Source organism: Pollachius pollachius, assembly GCF_949987615.1.
Source record: "Pollachius pollachius genome assembly, chromosome: 19".
Taxonomy (NCBI): Eukaryota; Metazoa; Chordata; class Actinopteri; order Gadiformes; family Gadidae; genus Pollachius; species Pollachius pollachius.
The window spans coordinates 8,733,108-8,754,263 of NC_136952.1; the positions used below are offsets into that span (position 1 = coordinate 8,733,108).

Below are 21,156 nucleotides of genomic sequence, written 5' to 3' on the forward strand. Positions count from 1 at the left end.
TTTCTTTTCTTTGTTCCTCCAGATGGGAAGCCTTACATTAAGATAAACATCTATTTAATTAGTGTCGGTGTCTCGGATGTCTCTCTAAGAGCAGGTTGGGTGGAGAGGCGGAGCTCCGTCTCCCAGGTGGTGTTTGCAGTTGTGTAGCAGCCTCCAGTGAAGCCATTTAATGTGCCTGCTACGAGTGGAGTCGGTGTGTCTGCCTGAACCTAGTCCGTGTACCTGTATAACAGTGCTGACAATTAGTTTGTACTATACTCATGCCTTTGTATATTTAAATTATTGTACTTATTTTGTAAAGTGACAGCTAGCATGCTTCGGTCTCTGTTAGTGACAGTGCATTGAGTAGTACTGTACAGTACAAGTGTTGTGCTAAATAGCAAACCATTTAAATATATGGCCTTTTATTAGGTCTCCCTTCGCGGGAGGGAGTGTGGGGGGGGGGGGGGGAAGATGAAACTATATTTTGTTAATGCTAATGTAAAAAAAAATCAAAACAAAAAAAACGATGTAAACTTAGTCCTGTTTTCCGTTTGGTTTGAGAGGTTTTATTGCTATGTATGTATAATTCTGAAGTCTTTTTGTAACAGATCTCCTTAAGGCAGCTTTCTGTTTTCTAAAGCAGACGGATTTCTGTCGAAATAACAAAGCATATCTCAGTGTTTGTACCCTGATGATTCTAAAACATTTCAACTTGTCAAGGGAAGTGTGGCGGGATTAAAAAAAAAACATCTAAATGATTATACCGATGAATAACCATAAAGAATATAAATTTAGTCCAAATATTTTACATAATGCCTTTAAAGTTACATTTTCATTCCATCTGTAGATTTGTTTTCTATCTTTATAAAATGTTGGATTTATATTTTACCGAAGTCTAGAAGATTAGAGCTTGTGAATAGAGCAAACTAAGCTAACAGATTGCATGTAAAACGCAACTTGTACTTGTGTTTTTGTTTCTATTGCTCTTTTGTAGCCTTTGTACCTGTACAGAGTTGCTGGTTGGTTAACGGGGAAATACCTGGCTATGTGCACAGTAAATGGACAGAATGACATTCTTGTATTTATGACCTTTTCTCCTTTGTCAGTCACTCAAATGCTGTACATTTTAGCATAAGAATAAATTATAATTGACCATGAATATGATGCCACTGCAGTTGATTGAACACCCCAAAGTGGTTGAAGGAATGTTGAGTTCTGTACTTGGGCAAGGCATTTTGAATTTTTTTTTTTCATTTCCTTTTTGGCAATAGATAAAATATTTTGGAGTAATAAAGGCAAGCTTCATGTCAATGGCTAATCTACACTGTGATCTTCTACTTGTGATGTGCGTGTGTGTGTGTGCACTCATGATAAATGAAAACACTTCTCATCAATCATGTGTTGCACTAGACCTAACTATCGTCATTTCCCTCTCTGTCTGACGAGCCTTTCCTCTCCTCCTGGAGACTTTCGTCCAGTTGTCTTAGCTGCTTCAGAAAGCCCCAGTTAGGGATGATGCGTCGGCGCTGCTTCACATGGTCGATGGCGTCCACCACGGTCATGTTGTGGTAGATCATGAGGTATGCTAGGACGAGCGTGGCCGAGCGGCTCCGACCCATCACACAGTGAACCAGCAGCGTGTCTGTGGGGCAGAACACCATCTGACTCATTATCTTGCGTCGTGGAAGAATAAACCCTTAGAATAATAGCACATACTCTGTGGCCGAGACGTCTTGTAGGCGTCTGGTTCCGGTTTACACCATGAGAAGCCGTTTTGGTTTGACATTTGGTTGTTTAAATCAAACCTAAATAGTTAAGACCGTGAGAACCACTCAAGGTTCGGGTTTATTTGCGTCCTTTGACGAGCATGCCTATAACGTGACTATTAAATACCTGACTAGTCCTGCATGTTCGTCTTTCCGTGTCTATGCTACATTAGATCAAAAACCTTTCTGTTAAGAAATATATAAAAATAAATTGGCAATAAGCCGTCACATCACTGAGTGCCGTCACATTACAGCCTTTCGACCGTACTCTCTTACTCTGAGGATCACGCAGTGCATCGTGGATGAACTTGGCGGCGGAGTAGAAATACTGGCTGAGGTCGAACCCCACCACGTCCACCGCCACCAAGCCGCAGTACACCACGTCCATGTCGTCATAGTACTCCGCCCCCGTGTCCACGCTGTTCCACGTGCCCTCCGCCGCGTTCAGCACGTGAGTAACCCCCATTTTCCTCAGGTTGGCCTTGTTTTTCGCCGTCTGCCTGTGGAGGGAGGGGATTACTTACGAGAGCAATTAGGAGTGCTTTTCTTGTTTACCCGAAGCTAATGGTGCTTTCTTTTATTTTTTTAATTATTATTATTATTATTATTATTATTATTATTATTATTATTATTATTATTATTATTATTGTCTTATTGCAGCAGTGGCTCACTCGTCTCCGATGTAGACGTTGGGCCAGACCTCATTGACACGAGTGTACACTGCACTCCCACGGTTGAGAATCTTCTGCAGTTCATAGCCCCCGGGTGTGAGATATTCCTCCTTCTGAGCAGATGCCTCCGCTCCCTGCCACGCTGTTGTGCTCCTGCCAGACTTTGACTTGTTAGAAGCCATTTCTCTCAGAATAGCCTTCTTTCACACTTGATGCATTACCTTTGGGAAGGGAAATAACAATTTGCCTTGCCACAGTGCCCCCTTCGCTTGTCTTGATGGCAAACAGTGTTTCCTCCTACATGCTTTCATTAAGTAACCTATAAATATATGACTTTCCCCTCCCCTGTCGCTAATGTTACGACCCAGACGGTACCGCTCGACCGGAGATCCGACGTCCCGCGCAGGAAGAGCGTTTAGTTCACTGGTTCTGACAACATGTCTGGCTGTGCCGTTGCTAGCCAAAGTGAAGGCAGGTAAGGTTAGGGTAGGGTGGCTGAGTTCTGGCAGCGCTTGTGTAGCTGATGGGTGACAGGCATCGAATGGACGGGATATTTTTAGGGGCTTTAAAGTGTGTGGGGTGGGGGCGGGGTTACGCCCCTCCACCCCAGGACCCGTACCCAACGAGGCTTCATGCTTGTGGGGGGTGGGAGTCCACCCTGTCCCCACACCATTCCCACTTCTACACACACACACACACACACACACACACACACAATACATACTTCTAATCTCCCCGGCTGGCTTGGAGCCTCGCTTATCCAAACTTCCCAGTTTGCCAAAGGACGTACGCATATTCACTGGAGTGAACAGGGCGACCGGAGCGTCTGTTCAACCGTATGAGCCGCTCCTTCAAATCAAATTATTTCGTCCCCTCTCTCTCCCCCTATCCCCGTGTCTCTTGCCCTCTCTCAGCCACTATTACTAAATCTCTGATACGTCGCTGTTGCAGTCATCAAAGTCCCCCCCCCCACCCTGGATCCCATGGGGGCCCCCTTCTACTTGCGGGTAACACTATTAAAAAATAAAATAAAGATGAAGCGAAGCGAGGAGTCTAAATGTGTCAGACTGTTACAGATGAGCTTCTCTCCACGCGATGACACATGTCTGTGATTCTCTGTTATGTGATCTGTGCACTCCACAGTGCACGGATCCATTCACTGATCTAAATTAAAGGCCGTCCCTGCCGAAGAGAGGGTAGTGTGTGATGAGCACACGGCGATGGCCGTGTTAGTAGCAGGAAGCTTCGGATAACCGCTAACATGTCATACCCGGTTTTCACACCGTCAACCTCCTTTATTTCCCGCCCTCTCATATCTTCATACTCTGCAATCATTCATTCTGACAGTGAAATCATTAGACCTGTGATATCCAATTCCTTTTATTTTGACAGCATCTCTCTCTATCTCCCGCTCTCAGCCCTGGCTCTGTCTGTGTGTGTGTGTGTGTGTGTGTGTGTGTGTGTGTGTATGTGTGTGTTTGCGTGCGCGCGCTGTAGAGCATTTCTTATTAAGATGGCTCTGCTGTTTCATCTCTGTTCAAAGTCTGACCTGAATCTGTATACACGCTCTGAACGGTGCTGGCATATTTCTGTCAGCTCCTATCAAACCTCTTAAGGCAGCGCGGTCTTAGCGGTTGGAGTGCAAGATTTCAGCAGTTTAGACACTGTGTTTTTGAGCCGAGTGAATAAATAAATGGGGCATTGTTTATTTATAGGTGTCTAGATAGACGCCACGCCGTGCTTCGCAGCGGAACACGTGCAGTCTATCGCTCTCTCTCTCGCTCTGCGTGGTCTATCGCTCTGACAAACCCTGCAGAGCTCTTCAACATGTGATCCCTGCGATTGTACACACTCTGGCTACAGACTGTGGATCCATGTTTCTTGGAATGGTGCCATTGAAATGTGCATCTAGTGCTCGGTGAATACGTGACTCTCTGGCTCTGCGTTTTGATCTCCATCTCCTCCTGTTCCCCCCCCCCCCCCTACGTCCTGCTTCTCTCGGCAGCCAGGGAAGTGTCCAGGTGATGGAGCTGCCGCAGGAAGCCGGCGTTGGGCAGGATGTTCCTGTGGCTGCACACGGCCTTGATGGCGTCGACCAGAGACAGGCGCTCCTGGATCATGAGGAAGGCGAGGACCAGGGCAGCCGAGCGGCTGATGCCCCGGGCGCAGTGCACCAGCACCGTACCTGAGGGGGGAACACACAGGTCAGGGTCAGGGTCAACCTGTGTGTGTGTGAGCCTGACCTGTGCGTTCCCGTACATGAGGGGGGGGAACACACAGGTCAGGGTCAACATATGTATGACCCTGAATTGTGTGTTAGGGGGAACGCACAGGTCAGGGTCAAAGTGGTGTGTGACCCTGACCTCTGTTCCCCCTTACCTGAGGGAGGGAACACAAAGGTCAGGGTTGTCTTATTTAGACTTGGTTGTTACACCTGTTCTCATTGGCTGTTTAATGTCACTCATCATAACGAGCAGCATGTTATTTAATCACATCAACATGTCAAGCCATTGAAAGAGCTCTCTTAAACGAAGACATAAAACAACTACATATCTGCGACATATCTAAGACATGAAAGCGCCTTGGAACTGTGGACCTTCACAAGACTTTCTACAGTTTTTTCCCAACGTCTGTGCGTCACTACGCTTGCGTTATAAATATGGCTGCCTCGTGCCCACGGGCCTACCTTTTTGGGCCAGGGCGTCCTGGATGAATTCAGCGGCGGGGTGGAAGAAGGGGCTGAGGTCAAAGGTTTTGTGGTCCGCCGCTTCCACCCCATAATAGACGATGTCGGTGTCGTCATAATAAACCGCGCCGGTGTCAATGTGCCGTGGCCCGTCTGCGGCGTTCAGCACATGTGTCACCCCCAGGGTCCCGAGGAGCCCCTTATCCTTGGCGGTAGCGCTGAAAACAGCCAACACCACAAAATTAGAGGTTTAAAATAACAAAATATAAGTTGCGTAATGTGACTTGAGTTGTATTCATTTGCTGAGCGTTTATTCATCGGGTTGGGTTCACAACACAGGGTCGCTTTAGTTAATCGCCATATTGCCGCTGACACGGATATGTCCGATCAGATGTCCCACTTACACATCTCCGATGTAGAGGCCGGGCCAGACCTGGTTGGCGGGGCTGGGGGGGCGTCTGTTCTGGAGCAGAAGGCCCAGCAGATCGTTGGTTTGAGGTGTCTCGTGTCCTGGCTCCTCCTCTTGGCTCATGACAGGCTCCCTTCAAAATGAATGGCTATGGAGACTGTTCTGAAGCTGGAGCCGTGTTGTATTTCAACAATTGGAAAAGATACCCAACCATTGGATAACTCACCTGAAGAAAAGAACTTAATTTTTTCCAAGCAAATGAGTTTCCTCAGTTGAGAGAAAAATTGAAAAGAAATAAGTTTCCTGTAAATTGATGTCCTTCTGTGAAAAAAATGAAAACAAAAAACACTTAAGGGTTCGCTATGTTTTGATCAATTCCTCCTACAAAAAAAAACCCCTGCTTTAACTTTAACAATGAAACTTAGTTCCACTTGCCGATTTGTTTTTACAAGGGAGCGAGCAGATATGAAGGTTGCTCAAAGGCAGAGCGCTGGCCTGTCTGAAGGGGACAGCTGCACCTCCATATGCAGGGTGAGCGGGGGTGGGGTGGCTGGAGGGAGCAAGCTATTTTTTCCACACTTGACTGTGACACAAGCCAGAGTGCATGTGTTGTGACAACTCACGACTCGGTACCGGTGTTTCCAGATGTCGGACTATATATAGTCACGCGCTTTCACTGTCCAGTATCAAGCACTTTAATTACCTGGCACATTGTGCTTGCATATAAAAGCACGTAAACGTTCGTCATTCACCGACAGGGTTCAAATGCATATTTTTTAATTGCATCACATTCAAACTGGCCTTTTAGACACTGCCTTTAATCATTTATTCATTTATGATAATATTGTTTCAACAAGCGTTTTTCATCATGAGCATTAACATTTATGTCCACATCGCAGGTATTAAACTATCAAATACATTTGTAGACGATTATTCTGAATAACAAACTGTACATCATACTTTCAATTTTATGCATATACTTATTTATATTCATATATTCTATCATAATCATACTTTTATATAATACTATCGTACTATAATCATGATGGGGAGGCATAAAATGCCTACTGTAGATCCTGAGCATGAATATAATATGAATATATGTATATATATGTATGTTTATGTGTATATATATATATATATATTCATAATAAATATATATGTTTACATATATATATATACACACACATATATATATATTCATATACTCTATAAGTACTCTAGTTCTTGAGAATGTAAATAATATGAATATATATATATATATGTATGTATTCATGTTATATTTGTACTCTATACGTACTCTAGATCTTGAGTGTGAATATAACATGAGTGTATGTTCCTCAGCTCCGAGCTCTGCGGGCGTGGAGCTCTCGGTCCAGCGCTCGGAGCTGCTCCAGGAAGCCGGCGTTGGGGCTGATGTTGCGGCCGGCACTGACGGCTCTGATGGCGTTGGCCAGCGTCAGGTTCTCGTGGATCATCAGGTAGGCCAACACCAGGGTGGAGGAGCGGCTCTGGCCCATCACGCAATGCACCAGCACCTTAGCTGACGGCCAATCAAAACACACATGGTGTTTACTTTCATTTTCACTATGGTTGTTGTTGTTTATTAATTCAAACTTTTTAATGAAATACTGAGTTGATTCCCATAACATTGTTCATCTACAGGATCCATCCGGTTTGTATCCAGTTTATATAGAAAATCATGTTTTTATAGAAAATGGGGCCCCTGAGAAAATCGCAACCTTGAGAATATCCCCTTAGCATATGGTCGGTGTTCAAAAGCTAAAAACAGCATGCTTTGTTGTTTTCATCTTTTTTTCCTTTCAAAACCTAAACTCAAGACCAATAATGGTTCCACCCCTCGTTTCTTCCCAGTAGGTTACACAAACAACCCACATGTCTCTTGTATAACATTGCTGTTTTTATCCTTTTATTCCAACATCTCTTTACTCCTATTTGCAGAGCCCTGCAAGAAACTCCACATCGCTGACGAGCGACCGCTTCAAACCGCTCAAAGTCAAAGTTTTCACCGGCGTCCCTGCAAATGTTTCTACACATGCTAATCCTCAATTCCTTTATCACGCCTCGAGGATTAGAGCCCAGAGGACCGCGTAATTGAACTGTCTTGGTGGTTGTGTATTTCCGCCAGGGGATTACAGTACAGGCCGCCACACACCGCGGCGCCCGGCCAGCCGGCATGGGGGGGGGGGGGGGAGTGTGGATGTGTGTGGGGCGGGCGGGCTGGATGTGGGGCAACGGGGGGGGGGGGGGATGTAGCTCACTTTATTACCCCCATGTCAGATACTGCCTTCGCTTTGCATAACGGGAGCAGCAGAAGGCCACAATCGTAATTGTGTAATTTCCATGTCCAATGGAAGTGTTGCTTACAAATTACCAGGGCAATCCATTTAAAACCAATTTCTCTGTCCCACGGTCTTAGCTTATGAGGAGATTACCCTGGGAGGGTTGGCAGGGCGGGCAGGCAGATATTAGCTTGATACATTGTTCCCTGTGCTGGATTTGCATTTTAATGACTAATAACAACACAGGGCTGGAGTAATGGAAGCTGACTGACACGTGTTACCCCGGATCTCCTAACAGGCAGATTTGTCTTTGCTGCATTAATGTTTCCGACAAGGGAGGGGGGGCATGGAGGACTGCTGAGGACACGACGACGATGAACAGGGGGAGCTCCCTTACCTGTGGGCGTGCTCAGGGCGTTCCTGATGAAGTTGGCCGCCGGGGCAAAGAAGGGGCTCATGTCGAAGGTCGGCATGTCGAACGCCACAACCCCGTGGTAAGTGATCTTGGTGTCCCGGTAGAACCTGGCCCCTGTGTTCACGTTGAACTTCCCGTCGGCGGCATTGAGCACGTGGGTGATACGGTGGGCGAGGAGGGATCTCTTGTCCTTCGCTGCGTACCTAGCAGGAAAGGAGATCCGGGTCGGCTGCTGATTTCTGAGGGACACGAGTGTCCCACTCCCAGCTGAAAAGGTCCAGGGTTTTTTTGATTTCCCAATGGCTGCCGGAGGCTACCTGTAGGCACACTTGAGCAAGATGGCCTAGCCTCTACCTGCTCATTCATTAAATATATATTCACTGTATGTGGCTTGGGGTAAAAGAGACTTAAGTGTGTTGTGAGGCACGCGGTCCCTCACCTCCTTGTTGAGATATAAAAGGGATTCTCATGTTGGGAATACCTAACGTTTAGCAATACAGGTCCACGGAAAACTATGCCATTTTCTACAGCTGCGCCTCAAGACGACAAACGCACAACGAGTCGACTGCCGCAGTGCACGGGACTCACATGTCTCCCACGTAGATCCTGGGTTGCACTTGGTCCAGGTGGCCACTGGCCCCGTTCTTGGTCCACATCAGCCTCTGCAGCTCAGAAGCCTGGGGGGTCTCGTACCTCCCGTTGGCCCCCAAGACCCCGGGGCCGGCCCCACCAGCGCTGAGGCCCCTGGCCATCTCTGTGGTCGCTCACCGCCGTCCCTGGTTCCACGCCCCGCCGCACCCAAAGCGCCGTGTGTGGATACTAGCCGGTGGGTGTTCCAGTTCAGATCCCTAGGAGCTAGTGACAGCACGGTGCTTTAAAAAGCAACAACACCCGCGCATCTCCAGGGGTAAGTCGTCATCGTCGGAGAGGCCTGGAATGTGGCCCCACATACCTGACACATCGCGACCCACGTGCATGAGAACGCACATTGGGTTACACTCAGCATGAGGTGATGGATATTGTGGAAGATGACCTCATCTGACTGCATTAGTTTTTAGTGCTTTAGTGTCTGACTATGTTAGTGGTTAGAAGGACTGTGTGGTAAGGTCGTTAAACAGTGTATTTTAATGTCTTTTGACAATGCTCTGACATGTTTCCACCCGAGTGATTGACGGAAATGAACCAATGGAGCCTGTTTCAAAACGAAATATCGAGACACATCCTGTTTTCTGTTTCTATGCTGTTTATAATATTATATAATATATATCATATTTTGACCACATACATACACAGGCACTAACTCTCACACACGCACACACACACACACACACACACACACACTATAATGTATACATGTATACAGTTACAGCATGGGCCCTATATGCAGTATATCTTGCTAAGTGCATCTCTTTCTAGGGAATAGGAAACGGAAGATTATTTTTTTGTCGTCTCATAAAGCTCCATTCTTTATTTCCGGCCGGAAAGACCAACCTGAGCATCTCTGCTATACACGGGGTGTTGAAGGCTTCCATTATGCATACTGTCTACATTTGCATTCACTCAAGAAAGTGGAGTTATCCTGAGGCCGGGAGTGTTTACATCGCCGGCGTGCGCATTACATTGTCACTGTAAAGAAAGCGTTGGCAGCCCCCCCCCCCCCCTCTCTCTTGGTCCATGCGGCTCGCCAGTATAGAAAGACACAAGGTGGTGTACAGGAGCAAGGGTGTTTCAGAGACTTATTGTCACATCCTCCATAGGGATGAATCACTGAGACCGAATCCGTTTCACTGACCTTTGGTAAAGCCGTCTTGGCATATGGAGCTACGCTCGCAACATCCCGATGGCTTCCAGGCTGTTCCGGTAAGCCTTTAGAACACAAAGACTTGTGTATGTGTGCACGTATGTGTGTGCGTGCATGTTTGTACCCTCCTTTGCTTCCCCCACGTACACAAGAGAGAGAGAAAAACCTATACATCTTCACAAACTTCCCCAAGTTTTGCTTGCAAGTTGTGTAGCCGCTTTGATGAGTTGAAGAGGCTGGGAGGAGCGCATCGGGGCCGCAGCAGAGAAGCAACACGTGGAGCGGCGTGGTGCACCGCGGGCTGCTCTCCTCGCTCCTCATTGATCTATAAGCACCCGCCTTCCCCCTTCCCTCCCACAGTTGGGAGGCCGGAGAACTGATTTCCCTGGGTGCACATGTTGCGCTGCAGCTTTCATAGCCTCCCCGTAGCCCGAGGCTAGCCTGTCCTTTCTGCTCCACTTCTGTGTAATTAAAGATGCTTCGTATCGGGAAAGTGCCCACGGTTACCACAGAGAGGCTAAACAGAAAAATGCTTCTTTTTTTTTTGCTCCACCAGTAGTAGGCTTTATCAACTGCTCTGATGCTGATGATATTATGCCACCATGGTGTGGGTGTGTTAAGCCATTACAAGCCGTTTGAAAATTGCCTTTTCCTGTGTTATAGTGACAATCACAAGTGGGAGTGTCCATTGGGTAGGCTGGTAGACTGATCTACCAGTCTAATGGCTAATCACATTCACACCTGGTGGCATAAGACCAGCCCTTCAATGGCACTAAAAGGTATCTCGGTATTCCACACTGCATTCATAAAAAAGGGAATCCTCTGCAAAGAACTGTCTTTGTGGACATGTTTGCCTTTTCGAGGACCAAAACATGTCTTGTATGTGTGTTGGTCGAGTATAAATGGAAATCACTACACTACGAATATAAATACTGTGCATCATACATTGCACATCAACATAAATACACATAATGAATAAATAGCACACATGTTAGAATGTAATCACATATGTATGACAGTGTACATCATGGTTCAGCCATCTGCCTTCTCCCAGTCTCTCTACATTTACTTTATTTTTCTTCTTTTTAGGTTAACATCTTAAACTTGTCTCAAAGTGATTCCGTCTTCACAGTCTGTTTCCCTGAAAGATTAACCAAGAGCAGGACACTTGCACACAAATGAAGAATAATAAAGTTAATTGAATTCTGTGAATGACTACATAGTGTGGCAAAGGCAGATGTTCGCCATGCTTCCAATACCATAAATGATCCCAGTAAAAAGTTTGAACAGTTAACTTGAATAATAAAAGAGGTATTTTTTGAGTTAGGTCTAAAAAGGAAGCAGTCTTTTCTCTTCTGAGCTGATCAAAAACACCTGAGCACAGCGAACATTAAATACAAACAACAAATGAATAGTCTGGTGTCCTCTTAATACTTTTGGTCCATTTTGTTGTCATACAAAACACTGTGATCAACGCTAGATCATTGTACAAAATGAAAAACGGCAGTCCATGGCCCAAGTATTCCCCCCAAAGTGTTGCCTCATGCGTTCTGATCATCCGCTGGTGTTGCTCCGTGTGCTCAGAGCAGATAACATAGTACCCAGTAGTGCTCAGACTCCTGGTCACTAAGAGAGATGCTGTGGGTTTCTTGTGTGCACTGACCACTGAATAAAGAGTTCCTTACAAAGCATGTCTCGGCAGACTACAGGATGTCGCACCTTCTCTCCTTTCTCTTCAGCCGCAGGTCGAGGTCCAGCAGCAGAGCCAGAAAGTTGGGGTTGGGGTAGATGGCTCTCTTCTCCACAAGGTTCTTCAGGGCCCGACGGAGGGGGATGTGACGGTGGATCATGAGGTAGGCCAGCACTAAAGTGGAGGAGCGGCTCAGGCCCATGATGCAGTGCACTAGAACCTTGCCTAAGGAGAGAGGGAGAGAAAGAGAGCGATGAGGGGGAGAGGCAAACGGATTTGCCAGAGGTCTCGTTTGCCATGGCTGCTCATCTCAAACTGGAGTCCTTCGTTATCTACTCCCTCAGCCATCACACTGCCAGCCCAAAAGAGTGTCCACGATTAATTTCCTTTCCATTACATTTTTTAGGTTTCTCTGTCTCTCTCTGTCTCTGTGTCTCTCGCTGTCTCTCACTCTATGTGTCTCTCTCTGTCTCTGTGTCTCTCTCTCTGTGTCTGTCTGTGAGAGGACGTCCTTGACTTGATCGCTATGCTTTAAGACACCGTGGTGGTGACCTCATGATAGACTTGAGTTCTGCAAGGTGGGACCCCTGACTGCTTCCACCTCCACCCCAGTACTGCCAGCAGCGTAAAGAGGGTGAAAGATGGGTTTTTAGAATTAACAGAAATCAGCAGAATTATTAAATGGCATGGGTAGGAAAAAATAACTGCACTAGAAAGAAAAATGAAAAGGCATATCTTAATAACCTGAAGACACCCGTCTAATGCTGTTTTAAACAGAGTACGCATTGCATCCATCAGCGGTTGTGCCGTAATTGAAATAGCTCATTCATCCATTGTTGCGAATCAGGCGCCTTGAGCAGCCTTACCATCTGGAGATTTCAGTGCCTTGTGAATGAAATCAGCAGCAGGTCTGAAGTAAACGTCCATGTCAAAGTAGGTGGAGTCATCGGCGGGAATGCCGCAATACACAATGTCGTTGCCGTAAAATCTTTGGTCCCCGATGCTGCCTCGTTTGGAATGGGCAGCGTTCAACACATGAGTAATACCTAGTTTCTGCAGCGCACTCCTGTTCTGGGCTACATGTCTGCAGAGTATAGAAAGCCAGTGAGCACGTGGACATACATACACACATTAGATATGGACTACTGTATACACACCACATTTTTACACGAGTGTAAGATGTTTCATTGTGGATGTCAAACAGACCTGTAGAATAGCAGCTACTTACACATTCCCGATGTAGATGTTGGGCCAAACCTCATCCACTTGACGTAGCTGTAGATTGCACGAGTCCAAAACTTTCTGCAAATCCTTCACTGTCATGTACTGTTTACTCTTGTCTTTCACGGAGGACATTTTAATTGAAATCGCCCCCTGACTAGACGGTCCGCCTAATTCCAAAGGGGTTGCTGTTATTATTATTATTATTAAAAGCCTGTCCGCCTGCCTGCCCCCTGCACAGGGTGATCCGCCGGAGCAGGTGTGTTTTGAGTGTCCCAGGACGGCTCCCTAATTTAGTGCTGAACCCTGACCCGGCGTGTGGTTACCAGTGGGCGCTGCAGGGAGGGGGCGGACTACAAACTGCTTCAATGATTTTATTCTCTCACTTATACTTCCTTATTATACTTTCCTTCCTCTATACCCCTGTAGCTAGTAGGCTAATATGCAAATTAAGCTATAGAGAAACGTTAAATGTTATTGTTGTTGTAAAGGCGCGTTCACTGTCCTGCGATAACGAGACGGCTCGCAAGAGATGACGCTCACGCTTACGCGTGTTTCCCACAGTGACCGTTCATGTGCACTGCGTTGGGAATCTAAAGGTTCTTCACAGCAGAGGGGTTTTATCCGATAAAAAACAGTCAGAACTAAACAGAAATTTGTAGGATCAGTTTGAAGTTTGCATGCCTTTTTTTCCTTGATGCCTATCACCTACTATCCTTTTGCTTTTATTTATGAGAAGCACATCCAGTATTGCCACTGTATGGAAGGCAACACTTGCCCTTATCTAGAGCTGGTTTACCAGTACACAACATTTAAAACTGAGCAAAGTCATGCCAACAGACGTTACAACGTCAATCAATAGTAAAGTATGTGATATGATGGTTGATTCTTTTATATTGAGTAAAACGTTCATGTTACGCCATGTTCATGTTGCCCAGTTGGTGTATAAGGCCGGTCAGCAGTCAAGCGCAGGGCCGACGGACTGCGGGTGTAAGGTAGCAGGCTTGGGGGGGCCTAAGGCAGAGGGGGGCCCATGGGAATGAAAAAAAAAAAAAAATATATATATATATATATATATATACATTGATTTTGAATTCCCCCCCTCAACAATTCTGCGCAGGGGGCTTGTAGGGGGAATTCGGGAGGGGGCCCATCAGTACCTCTTGTATACAGGGCCCAGAATTTGGTGCTACGGCCCTGGTCAAGCTTGTTCGTTCTTTGCTGTTTTTTAACGTTATGTCCAAAGCACATAGCTGTTTGAGGAATCCTCTGTTTGGGAAAATCCAGCGTCGTTCTTTGACCTTATGGATGGCGTCCAGCAGCGGGTAATGGTGGCAGATCATCAGGTAGGCCAGGACCAGCGAGGCGGACCTGCTCACCCCCACAGCACAGTGCACAATAACCCTAGCTGGTAAAGACCAACATGACCAAGTTAAACTAAAGCTATACTTTGCACCCATTGACATAAATAGTATATTCTATACAGTCCGGTTCTGAGAAAAATAACAATCCAAAGGGGTGTGTATGCTATTATTTACCACCAGGCGTGTCAAGTGCCTTCTGAATGTAGTCCGAGCAGGGGGAGAAATAGCGAGAAAGGTTAAAAGAGGGAGCGTCTTCCGCGGGCACGCCGAGGTAGTCCACGGTGGATCCATAGAACCGAGCGCTGCCCTGGCAGTGCGCCTTCCCGTGCGCAGCGTTAAGGACGTGCGTGATGCCCAGTTTCCACAGACTATAACGATCATTGGCGACTGACCTGTGTGGTAAAGTAAACGGTTTAAGGTATTGCATAGGCTGCTAGCATGAATGTATTTCGGAAACTATTGGGATACATTATTGTTAAATAATAAATTTAAAAAACAGATAAAATGTAAGGGGAATCATAAGCCTATTGAACTATAATGCACTCTAATTTGTTATCAGCCTTACATATTTCCAATGAACAAGTTGGGCCAAACCTCGTCCGTGTGATTGCCAAATCGTTTTCCTCCATACAAAACTTTCTCCAACTCCTTCACGGTGGGCGTTCCCCACGGATTTCCCGCGGAGACGTCGCTTTCTTCCCGTTGACTGATCATGACTGACAGAGGAGCTATAGCTAACCCACCCACTGTCCCGAGTCAGTGTTCACTACTGAGTGTTCAGTGAAGCGGTCCAGTGACAACAACAGGTGTTCTTAGGCTGAAAATAAAACAGTAATCCAATTTCTGACTGCACATTTCTTTGACACGGAAATCCCCATTTTTAGACTGGTTTTGTCTTTAATACAAACATAGAACCAAGGCTATGTATAATATATTTCACAAATGGACTACCTTTATTGAACTTCAATAAAACGACTTAATCTTTTTTTTTTCTTCTATTCAGTGTTTGTGTTAATGATTGGCTTGGGTTTCTATATGCAACAACACAGTGAAAGGCATCAATCTTAACCACAATTGCTAATATGTGTGAAATGAAATCTCAACAGGTATGTCTATCATAAACTGCAATATATTATTTTGTCGATAGGGGTCGCAATTGCCAACTAACTTCACGGCCAAAATAAAATACATTTATTTTGCGCAGCTATTTAAGGCGTTACGGTATGTTGTCAACAGTTATGCTAACCACAGAAGCCAGGGCGAAATGATATTCAACAAATATATAATCATCACAGTGCATGTTGATACGCTTTCACAAGATTCTTGAGAGATGACATATAGCTAGCTTTCCAAACACGCTGTCGCGTTGTCTTGTGCTGCACCAGATTACAGTGAGTAACCAATCCGCCTTAAACATGCTTATGTCTGCTAGGTAGTTCAAGCTAGTGAGCATTAGCCACTTAGCTGTCTGGATGGCCAACGCAATAGAAGAGATGTGGTCAGATACACTAAGGATTATCACTTCATGACCCTTTTAAGTGAGTAATTTCAAGCTTGACGTTTATTAGCCGTAGCTTTTAGATAGCGTTTTCCGTAATGTCACTAAAAGCTTTTCCAATTAGACATATATTTGTCAATATTTGTGCAGTTCTTTATAACAATAACAAGATAATATATTTCCATTCAGAATTATCCGTCTGCATATTAGTGGGACGTATTGTGCAAATGACACACAATTAATTGTTATAATAGCTTATCATTTGATTATGCAGAGGTTATATATTTATTGTCATGCAGTTAGTAAGGCCCAATTACAGGAGAATGTAGCTTTAACATGCAGAAGTAGGTTCTTAGGGTCCCTCTCTGCCCGTTTACTTAATTTAGGAATATGAATAGTGGGCGTGGTTACCATTGTGCAAACTCCTATGATTGTGCAAACGTCTTACTCAAGCAAAAGCACATATTTGCCTTTCCTGACTCAGAAGTGTTCCTATGCTCTATACATAACCGCTACTCTGACTTTTCCAGCCGTTTTGTCTCTATATATATAAACATATCTATGCACTGGTGAGGTACCTTTTTTTTGGAAATTTTCTTTCAGATTTCTATCATCATTAATGTGTTGAACATCTGATCCATCCGGTAGCTCTCGGTGTTGAGGAAATGACCCAGCTTAGCGTTCGCCGCTGGACCACCAAGCACGTCGCCCGGTGGCTGAAAGAGGAGGGCTTCTGTGACTACGTGGACCTGCTGTGCAACCGGCACCGACTGGACGGCACCAGCCTGCTCAGCCTCAGCGAGTATGACCTCCGCTCGCCTCCCCTGGAGCTCAAGGTGCTCGGGGACATCAAGCGGCTGATGCTGTCCATTCGCAAGCTCCAGAAGCAGAACATTGACCTGCTGGAGGAGCTGGGCCTGCCCTTCGACGGCCATTCCCCCACGGGCCCCGGAGGCGGCCTGGACTGGCTGTGCAACGGGGACAGCGGCCGGGAGTGCGACAGCGCCGAGACGGCGCCGGTCGGCGAGGAGTACCATCAGTACACCAACGGGAAGTACAAGCAGCAGTCGCGCCGCCTGGACCCCGAGTACTGGAAGACGGCGCTCAGCTCCGTGTACGTGGTGTTCGTGTTCGGGTTCACCTCCTTCGTCATGGTCATCGTTCACGAGCGTGTGCCGGACATGCGCACCTACCCTCCTCTGCCGGACATCTTTTTAGACAGGTGGGGGTCATCACTGTCCTGTCTCATCTCTAGTGTGTATGTTTAGTCAGGTTAAAGGAAAGCAGAGCAACACACATGGCTTGCTTTGTGTTTACTAATCCTTGGATCGGGTGAGATATGGCTGCTTGCTTTGTGTTTTATATAGGGCTGAGAAATAATTCAGAATTATTGCTCATCTTCCTTGTGTGGTATGAGAAAGTCACGGTTAAACAAAGCGAGTGACTCATCGCAGTCACTTAGCTCGCTCTGTGGTCTTAAAGGATTATGATTATGAGGATGTGCTCTGCAATGCTAGAAATGCCACTTGTTTTTTCTAATCCTATTCTGTGAATAACCGTATATATCAGTGTAATGACTCTCATTGTGCCTGTTTAAGAATTTTATTAGGATTTTTAATCATAAGTATATCCTATTCTATATCGTATTGTGTAAAAGTCCTCATGCTTTTTGTAATATTAAATATCATCTGTGATATCAGGTCAGAGTTTATGAATGCCCTGCTTTCTAAAAGCCAGTGTCCTTGCGTATTGAATGGCCTAACTTTGACCCACTTCTAAGCGGAACCAGTGGGTCAACGGTTATTTACATTGAGAGGCATGAGGTGAGTGTCTTGGCTCGCGGTGAGAGCTGATTGCTTGGCGAAATGACCGAATAAGACATTTTTGAAGAGTCTGTTATATTATTATTATTATTATTACCGACCTCCCAGCGGTTTAGCTATAATTGGATTGATTTGGTTGGATTGATTACATTTATGTTTGACTAATTATGTGGAATCTGATAGCCTTCCGGCGCTTATTGAGGCTATTTTGAGAGGTAGGTACTCAAACTTTTTTTTTTTTTTTTACCAGTGTGCCCAGAATACCATGGGCCTTTGCCATGGCTGAGGCTTGTGGCGTGATCCTCTGCAATATCTGGCTGTTGGTTCTTCTGCTCCACAAGCACAGGTGGAGTACCCATTTCCTTCCTGTTTTAGATGCACGTACACACATTACACATCTCAACTTGTCTGTTGCCTGAGAATCAACAAAATAAGGGAGCACCCCCTCCAGTAAGGCTACTGGCTCAAGCCCTGCTCTGCCTATAAGAACAGGTCTATCCTGCTGCGCCGCCTCTGCAGCCTCATGGGCACCGTGTTCATGCTGCGCTGCATCACCATGTTCGTCACCTCCCTGTCCGTCCCGGGACAGCACCTGCAGTGTTCGGGAAAGGTAAGCAGCCCACTCGTCTGGGTCCAACCACACCCAGCTGGCAGCCCAGGCAGAATGCGTGCGTAATCTAGTTTGGGCTCTTAGATTTTTGTTTTTTGCATTGTTTGTCACCATTGGTTGCCTCTGCCCCCCCCCCCCCCCCCCCCCCCCCCCCCCCATTCCAGATTTATGGGGACATGTGGGCCAAACTTCATCGAGCGGTAGCCATCTGGAGCGGCTTCGGGATGAGCCTCACCGGAGTGCATACATGCGGGGACTACATGTTCAGCGGCCACACGGTGGTGATCACCATGCTCAACTTTTTTGTCACAGAGTGTGAGTTTTCCAACACTGCGTTATTAGGCTTGATATAACTTCCCTGAGGGAGGTTGAACTAGGGGGCGAAGCATTTTTAGGAAAAGGAAAACGTCTGATTAGGTTGTTGCTGCTGCTCTCTGGTGGTGGTAAGCGGTACCACAGTCACACTTCACTACCACTGTTTGAAACGTTAATAAACCAAAAAAACATTGCTTATTGATTTCAAAGATCTCAGTTTTGATCTCTTTGGCTGCACCTATGGCGAGTATGAAGAGCAAATCTGTTACAGTAGCTCTGTCATACCCTCTCTGGCAGAACAACCACTACTGGGGGATTGGAAAACCCGTTACTAGCTGTAGGACACTTGTGATTTGAATGCATAGCGGGGAAGTCGTAACCGGCAGCCAGTTCGTAACATTTACACACTGTGAATATCTTACCTTATGGGGCAATAGATCTAAAACAAAATAAAATATTTGCAGATCTTTGAGGTGACCACTTTGAACACAGCTTATGTATAGCTTGGCTGAACAGCATCAATTTACACTCGGTTTTCCCCATTTCTGCGACAGACACCCCCCGGACGTGGAACTTCATCCACACCCTGTCGTGGGTCCTCAACCTGTTTGGCATCTTCTTTATCCTGGCCGCCCACGAGCACTACTCCATCGACGTCTTCATCGCCTTCTACATCACCACCAGACTCTTCCTGTACTACCACACGCTGGCCAACACGCGGGCCTACCAGCAGAGCCGCCGCGCCCGCATCTGGTTCCCCATGTTCTCCTTCTTCGAGAGCAACGTCAACGGCCCCGTGCCCAACGAGTACTGCTGGCCCTTCGCCAGGCCCGTCTCGCTGCGGCGTTTTTTTGGCTGAGGGCATCCAGACTCAAAGCGTGCCAGTGATATATATTTTTTATTTTATTTTTTTGTCCTCCATCTAACTGTTGCCAACTGTTTGAGAGCCTTCCCCCATGGCTCAGTTTACCCTGACGACGCCTGGGACCGGCAGGGTGCAAACGTCATGATGAAACCTCACGTTCTGGACTTCTGTCAGTATTTCCAGGAATGGATCATGTAGGATCCAATGAACAGTCCAGAGCTTGTTAAAACACGATACAATTCACTTTTCATTCACATTTAACACGCGTCACTACAAAAAGGGTACGTCACTTCAATCATTTTTTAATTAAGTGGCTTGCACAGTATTTTTTTTATGTTGTTAAATTAGAACTATTTCAAGAATAGAAATAAATGTATTTATAGACAAACATAATTCTCAATCAACATGCAATTTATTGTGAAATTAACATCACTTGTTATGTCAAGTTCTATGATAAGGATTAAGTGAACATTTACTGGTAAACTTTGTATATTTAATTTACCTTGAGCTCTTTAGACATTAGTAAAAGCAATCAGGGCTATCGGGACACGGTTGGATCTTGCAATACAGCCCTTACTCACGATGTATAACGGGTGGCAGTGCTTCAAACAACTAATTGATCTACATTCCATTAGAATTACTGTGTTCTCAACAGCTCTAGAACTCACTAACTTCCACCGCCACTAATGTAATTCTTGTTGTAAAATTAAGCAGATCTTGAATATGTTTGTTAGTGTGGCTTTAATGTTAGTTTTTCAAATGCCCCTGCCTTTCTCTTGATTATGTCAACTAAAGAATAATGCGAATGGAGCCAAAATGGATGTAGTGTGAGAGGTTCTAAAAATGTCTTATCTTTTCATTTGCCAATCACCATGGATGTTGCAAAAGGCTTGTCTGTAGATTAAATAGCTGATGTCTTTAATGTTAAATGGCTTTCAAGGTAAATGGCCATGTGTCTGTGAATAGATAGTTGTATGTATCCTTTTTGTATTAATATGTAATATACATGACTAGAAAAGTATGTTTTATGCCTAAATTAATACCAAGGGAGTGGTGTCTTTTGAGTAGCATTTGCTTACATTTGTACGTATTTGTTCATTTTGTATTAATTTATTTTGTAAATGTCAAGTATTTTTTATATTTTATATATAAGGTTATTGCAACATTGCACATTCAGAGGCTATGTTTACAGTTGCTCATAACTATGTATTTGTTTAAAAAGACAATGTGCGTTTTTTGTATTGCCACTATACAATAAAGTTGTAATGTCATTGAAATTCATCTTTAAAGTGAATAAAAAATAGACAAATCCTCTGCCAGACAGTTAAAGACAAGACAAGTTAAAGACGTCTTCATATGCTCGGGTCCTTTCCTTTAATACTTTACCATTAATAAACGAAACAACTTAAAACAAGAGCCTACACCTAAGTGCTACTGCTACTATCTGTTTGCTTTTTTAATATATCATCGTAACCCTTTAAGGTGTCAGTTTAGATAAGTGATATCACAGCTACTGACGCTGCATTGGCATCAATGTATCTTGAGATGTCCCTCCTGGGGATCCGTACTGTTGTAGTGTCCCCACAACTGATGACTGCTTTGATAAAGGCATGGATGTGGTCACTCACACGCATTATGCGTCTGGTTTACTCTAAACTACAGGGAGCAAAGCTGACCTGCAGGGCTGCGGCGTTTTCAGGTTACAGGTCATACTACCGGCAAGCCGCACTAGCGTAA

At 45.4% G+C, this 21,156-nt stretch overlaps 6 protein-coding genes across 8 annotated transcripts; 1 reads left to right on the forward strand and 5 right to left on the reverse strand.

Moving 5' to 3' along the window:
- Nucleotides 1–1,394: 1,394 nt before the first annotated feature.
- Nucleotides 1,395–2,601, reverse strand: LOC307090732 (dual specificity phosphatase 29-like; the record flags this gene model as incomplete). Its single annotated transcript, XM_079757495.1, has 3 exons — nucleotides 1,395–1,624; nucleotides 2,025–2,248; nucleotides 2,420–2,601. The coding sequence occupies 3 exons, from the start codon at nucleotides 2,599–2,601 to the stop codon at nucleotides 1,395–1,397; spliced, it is 636 nt and encodes a 211-aa protein (XP_079613621.1).
- A 1,800-nt stretch (nucleotides 2,602–4,401) lies between these two features.
- On the reverse strand, nucleotides 4,402–5,637 carry LOC307090238 (dual specificity phosphatase 29-like; the record flags this gene model as incomplete). Its single annotated transcript, XM_079756813.1, has 3 exons — nucleotides 4,402–4,604; nucleotides 5,106–5,323; nucleotides 5,510–5,637. The coding sequence occupies 3 exons, from the start codon at nucleotides 5,635–5,637 to the stop codon at nucleotides 4,402–4,404; spliced, it is 549 nt and encodes a 182-aa protein (XP_079612939.1).
- Nucleotides 5,638–6,854: 1,217 nt separating this feature from the next.
- On the reverse strand, nucleotides 6,855–8,984 carry LOC307090733 (dual specificity protein phosphatase 13B-like; the record flags this gene model as incomplete). The annotated part of the gene is made up of 3 exons (XM_079757496.1): nucleotides 6,855–7,057; nucleotides 8,215–8,435; nucleotides 8,821–8,984. 3 exons carry the CDS (start codon nucleotides 8,982–8,984, stop codon nucleotides 6,855–6,857), a joined length of 588 nt encoding a protein of 195 aa, XP_079613622.1.
- A 2,752-nt stretch (nucleotides 8,985–11,736) lies between these two features.
- On the reverse strand, nucleotides 11,737–13,079 carry LOC307090023 (dual specificity protein phosphatase 13A-like; the record flags this gene model as incomplete). The annotated part of the gene is made up of 3 exons (XM_079756549.1): nucleotides 11,737–11,948; nucleotides 12,590–12,807; nucleotides 12,952–13,079. 3 exons carry the CDS (start codon nucleotides 13,077–13,079, stop codon nucleotides 11,737–11,739), a joined length of 558 nt encoding a protein of 185 aa, XP_079612675.1.
- Nucleotides 13,080–14,145: 1,066 nt separating this feature from the next.
- On the reverse strand, nucleotides 14,146–15,022 carry LOC307090022 (dual specificity protein phosphatase 13A-like; the record flags this gene model as incomplete). Its single annotated transcript, XM_079756548.1, is given in 4 exon segments — nucleotides 14,146–14,167; nucleotides 14,169–14,352; nucleotides 14,483–14,700; nucleotides 14,874–15,022. Coding segments are annotated over 4 exon segments (573 nt in total).
- Nucleotides 15,023–15,562: 540 nt separating this feature from the next.
- Nucleotides 15,563–20,654, forward strand: samd8 (sterile alpha motif domain containing 8). 3 transcript variants are annotated; one of them, XM_079757492.1, is made up of 6 exons: nucleotides 15,563–15,699; nucleotides 16,410–17,028; nucleotides 17,880–17,975; nucleotides 18,122–18,239; nucleotides 18,404–18,554; nucleotides 19,109–20,654. In XM_079757492.1, exons 2-6 carry the CDS (start codon nucleotides 16,472–16,474, stop codon nucleotides 19,411–19,413), a joined length of 1,227 nt encoding a protein of 408 aa, XP_079613618.1. In that variant the 5' UTR covers nucleotides 15,563–15,699; nucleotides 16,410–16,471; the 3' UTR covers nucleotides 19,414–20,654. The 3 variants fall into 3 exon arrangements, with proteins under 3 accessions (XP_079613618.1, XP_079613617.1, XP_079613616.1); XM_079757491.1 differs by having other exon boundaries at nucleotides 16,455–17,028; XM_079757490.1 differs by lacking the exon at nucleotides 15,563–15,699 and adding an exon at nucleotides 15,712–15,846 and having other exon boundaries at nucleotides 16,455–17,028.
- Nucleotides 20,655–21,156: the final 502 nt, after the last annotated feature.

Bases quoted from the DNA above. Each gene is read 5' to 3' on its own strand.
- samd8 (XM_079757490.1), top strand. The intron at 17,029-17,879 runs GTGGGGGTCATC...TTTTTTTACCAG, and splicing joins CCGGACATCTTTTTAGACAG to TGTGCCCAGAATACCATGGG. The intron at 18,240-18,403 runs GTAAGCAGCCCA...CCCCCATTCCAG, and splicing joins ACCTGCAGTGTTCGGGAAAG to ATTTATGGGGACATGTGGGC.